The sequence below is a fragment of the Salminus brasiliensis genome, chromosome 6 (assembly GCF_030463535.1).
Source record: "Salminus brasiliensis chromosome 6, fSalBra1.hap2, whole genome shotgun sequence".
Taxonomy (NCBI): Eukaryota; Metazoa; Chordata; class Actinopteri; order Characiformes; family Bryconidae; genus Salminus; species Salminus brasiliensis.
In genome coordinates this window covers 45,807,099-45,811,838 of record NC_132883.1, presented here as the reverse complement: position 1 = coordinate 45,811,838, position 4,740 = coordinate 45,807,099, and the positions used below count along the sequence as shown (strand labels likewise).

The window sequence follows — 4,740 nt, the reverse complement described above, 5'->3', positions numbered from 1 at the left end:
TTTAAGAGGATGTGATGCTTCGTGGTTTGTCGTCAGCAGCTCTCTCTCTCTCTCTCTCTCTCTCTCTCTCTCTCTCTGTCTCTCTCTCTCTCTCTCTCTCTCTCTGTCTGTCTCTCTCTCTCTCTCTCTCTCTGTCTCTCTCTCTCCCTCTCTCTCTCTCTCTCGCTCCTTCATCATGCTCGCGCTCTGTAGCGGGTCGGTAGTGCTCCTCCTCTCCGCGGTATGAGTCTCTCTCTCCCGCACGCGGAGTCCACCGCGGCGCTGCTCGCGCCTCCCTCCGCTCCGAGCGGCGAGGACAGCGCGCGCAGGCCGCTCGTGCACCCGCTGCTGCTGGCGGCGAGGCGCGCGGGCAAGAGTAAAGCGCACGGACACCATGGGCGCGCGCACGGACACGCGCTGCCGTCCGGAAGCCACGAGGATTTACCGGAGCGCTCGCGCGCGCACGAGCACGAGCACGACCAAGACTCCGCCGCCGAGAAGGAGCGGAAACCTTCCAGACACCTTCATCACCACCACCAGCATCATCATCACCACCACCACCACCATCATCACCACCGTCGAGCCGCACGCGACGATGACCTGCCCCCCGAGCCCCGCCCCCCGCGCGCCCGGCCGGACCCAGTCGTTTTCCGGTGGTTCCACGCGGGACCGTAAGCGTGACCTGGTTCCCTCTTCCTCCTCCTCCTCCTCCTCGCCGTCCAAGCGCTCCAGCACCGCGTGTTCGGACTGGGACCTGAACCTGCGGCCCATCCTCAGCTCAGTGTTCGGACAGGTAAGCCCACCTGTGAGCCCACCTGCGTGCTTGGAGAGCGGGGTCAGATCCCCATGACCTTTTTGATCCTTTCCCTTCAGCCTGAGCTCCCGAACTGCCCCTTTAGACTCCCACACTGCCTTCCTGGACCCCTAACTACCCATGGGGGGATATCTGGATCAGTATGGGCTTTCAAGGGGCAGTTTGGGGATCCAGAGAGCAGCATGGGGTTCCACTGGACAGTACTGTGTTTCGGAGGGTCAGTATGGCCTTTCACAAGACAGTCTAGAGGTCAGTTTGGGGTTCCACAGGACAGTATGGGGTTCCAGATAGACGTATGGGGTTCCATGAGAGATCTGAATCAGTCTAGGCTTTCAGAGAACAGTATGGGGTTCCAGAGGTTGGTATGGGGAACCAGAGAGCAGTATGGGGAACCAGAGGTTGGTATGGGGAACCAGAGAGCAGTATGGGGTTCCAGAGGTTGGTATGGGGAACCAGAGAGCAGTATGGGGAACCAGAGAGCAGTATGGGGTTCCAGAGGTTGGTATGGGGCTCCAGAGAGCAGTATGGGGTTCCAGAGAGCAGTATGGAGCTCCAGAGAGCAGTATGGGGCTCCAGAGAGCAGTATGAGGTTCCAGAGGTTGGTATGGGGAACCAGAGAGCAGTATGGGGTTCCAGAGGTTGGTATGGGGAACCAGAGAGCAGTATGGGGAACCAGAGAGCAGTATGGGGTTCCAGAGGTTGGTATGGGGTTCCAGAGAGCAGTATGGGGCTCCAGAGAGCAGTATGGGGCTCCAGAGGTTGGTATGGGGAACCAGAGAGCAGTATGGGGTTCCAGAGAGCAGTATGGGGCTCCAGAGAGCAGTATGGGGTTCCAGAGGTTGGTATGGGGCTCCAGAGAGCAGTATGGGGTTCCAGAAGTTGGTATGGGGTTCCAGAGAGCAGTATGGGGTTCCAGAGGTTGGTATGGGGCTCCTGAGAGCAGTATGGGGTTCCAGAGGTTGGTATAGGGCTCCTGAGAGCAGTATGGGGTTCCAGAGGTTGGTATGGGGCTCCAGAGAGCAGTATGGGGTTCCAGAGAGCAGTATGGGGTTCCAGACAGCAGTATGAGGTTCCAGAGGTTGGTATGGGGAACCAGAAAGCAGTATGGGGTTCCAGAGAGCAGTATGGGGCTCCAGAGAGCAGTATGAGGTTCCAGAGAGCAGTATGGGGTTCCAGAGAGCAGTATGAGGTTCCAGAGAGCAGTATGAGGTTCCAGAGAGCAGTATGAGGTTCCAGAGAGCAGTATGGGGCTCCAGAGAGCAGTATGAGGTTCCAGAGAGCAGTATGAGGTTCCAGAGAGCAGTATGGGGTTCCAGAGAGCAGTATGAGGTTCCAGAGAGCAGTATGGGGCTCCAGAGAGCAGTATGGGGTTCCAGAGAGCAGTATGAGGTTCCAGAGAGCTGTATGGGGTTCCAGAGAGCAGTATGAGGTTCCAGAGAGCAGTATGGGGCCCGGAGAGCAGTATGAGGTTCCAGAGAGCAGTATGAGGTTCCAGAGAGCAGTATGGGGTTCCAGAGAGCAGTATGAGGTTCCAGAGAGCAGTATGGGGCCCAGAGAGCAGTATGGGGTTCCAGAGAGCAGTATGGGGTTCCAGAGGTTGGTATGGGGCTCCAGAGAGCAGTATGGGGTTCCAGAGAGCAGTATGGGGTTCCAGAGAGCAGTATGGGGTTCCAGAGGTTGGTATGGGGCTCCAGAGAGCAGTATGGGGTTCCAGAGAGCAGTATGGGGTTCCAGAGAGCAGTATGGGGTTCCAGAGGTTGGTATGGGGCTCCAGAGAGCAGTATGGGGTTCCAGAGGTTGGGCTCAGGCTGCTCTCTCTATAGATCCCACGAGAAATGCCTCCACTCACACACACACACACGCACACATGCACACACACACACAGGAGTGTGAATATGAGCCTGCATCTGACCCTACTAGTGGCCTCTGGAATTCCCTACTGTGTGTGTGTGTGTGTGTGTGTGTGTGTGTGTGTGTGTGTGTGTGTGTGTGTGCTGTTAATCAGACGTCTGATCTCTCAGGACGAGCAGCAGGAGGGTTAATCACAGCAGGACATTAGGCCGCTCTGCAGAGCTCGGCCTGCTCTGCGTTCGGACGGGGCTTGGCTGTGTAGTCTGGACGATCAGGTGACCACACACCTGGACTGAAAACTTTGAAAATCAGTGAGTAAGGACTGACGAGCTTCCGGAGAGCGCCTTTGTGTGCAGCCGGGCAGATGAGAGGCGGTGTGAGCGCTGGAGGAGCGGCCAGTGTGTGAAGTGTAAACCTGCCCTGCTGATTGAAGCAGCGGTGTGTTTTTGATGGGGATGAAGGACACTGTGATGTTTGATATGTGGGCTCTGATTCGGTGCTTATAAAACACAGCACACACACACACACACACACACACACACACACACACACTCACACCGCTTGTGGGTTTATCTTGTGTTAGGGGCATGATTTAATAACGACAGGTGAATCCACACACACTCTATTCATTCTCCACACTGTTTGAAGCAGACCAGCATATCATTAAATGATGGAGGCAAAACATCCCTAAAGAAAACATACACCTGGACAAAAGTATTTGGACACCTCCACACTATTCCACCTACAGGAGCTTTTATATGCCATCCCGTTCTAACCCCATAGGCTGTATTAATCTGGAGCTGATCTAACAGCTCTACCAGCAGCAGCAGCAGGTCTGGAGCTCTGCTGCAGTTACTGAGTCAGTTGGAGGCTTTTCTGCACTCTGCTCTGAGCTCAGCACTCGGCCCTGACCCCGCTCTGTAACTTTACGTGGTCTGACAGACACTCGGTGGCTGAGCTGCTCTCTGTGAGCTGTTCCTCCTAAACTCTTCCACTGTTCAATAATAACACCACCCACAGCTGATGGAGGAAGATCTAGGAGGGAGGAGATTTCACCAGCTGACTTGTTGTTGTTGGTGCAGCGGTGTCTCCTATTACATACAGAACCACGCTGGAGTTCAGTGAGCTCTTCAGAACCTCCCGTTCTTTCACTGATGTGTGGAGGAAAGACAGACTGCAGGACTAGAGGCTGGAGTTTATACACCTGTAGCTGAATGAGACTGAATCACACACCTGAATTCAGTGATTAAGAGGGGTGTCCCAATACTTTTGTCCATACAGTGTACTGCCTATCATCATCATCATTCCATATAAAACTCCGGAGACACGTGTAGCTGCACTGGTGGGTTTGGATAGTAAATATAAAAATATGGGCTATATCTGTGTTGTTGTCATGGCGACCGACGCCTGGTTCAATTCACCTTCACTGTATCCATCTCAAACACGGATCATACCAAGGATTTTGAGGAGTGGGTGGAGTTGTCCTGTAAGTGACTGGGGTTGGCAGTGGTGGTGTGTGTGTGTGTGTAAGGGGGGGTGTAGTTCTCTGAGCTGCTGTTCTGAAGGATTCTGAGTTATTTTCAGTGAGAACTGACCTCGTCCTACATACACCACAAATACTGGAACACAACTGATCTCCATCCATTTCAGCCTGATAATCAGCATGTTACACACACACACACACTCACACACTCACACACACACACACTCACATACACAGACACTCACACACACGCTCAGGGAAAAACAGCACTGTTGGGCCTCATGTTGTTTTGCCTATCGCTCTCATTCACAACATGAATCAGTGGCTTTGGCTCGGGGGATGTGTGTGTGTGTGTATGTGTGTGTGTGTGTGTGTGTGTGTGTGTATGTGTGTGTGTGTGTATGTGTGTGTGTGCGTGCGTGTGTGAACACATGTTTTTTTGAGAAATGCACTTTAATAGACATCAAATCATGATGATGACTGTCTCTCTCTCTCTCTTTTCTCTCTTTCTCGCCCGCCTTCACTCACTCACTCTCTCGGTTTTCAAGTGTGTCTCTATTGTCTTCCCTCTCTCTCCCCTCTCTCTCTCTCTCTCTCTCCTCTCTCTCTCTCT

General features: G+C 53.7%; 1 protein-coding gene across 1 annotated transcript in view; it reads left to right on the top strand.

The window, feature by feature from the left end:
* Positions 1–222: 222 nt before the first annotated feature.
* The window catches only part of cabp1a (calcium binding protein 1a), a 20,342-nt gene continuing 15,824 nt past the window's right edge, over positions 223–4,740 (top strand). The window contains 2 exon segments of the mRNA XM_072681169.1: positions 223–597; positions 599–772. Coding sequence (XP_072537270.1) covers positions 223–597; positions 599–772 — 549 coding nt within the window.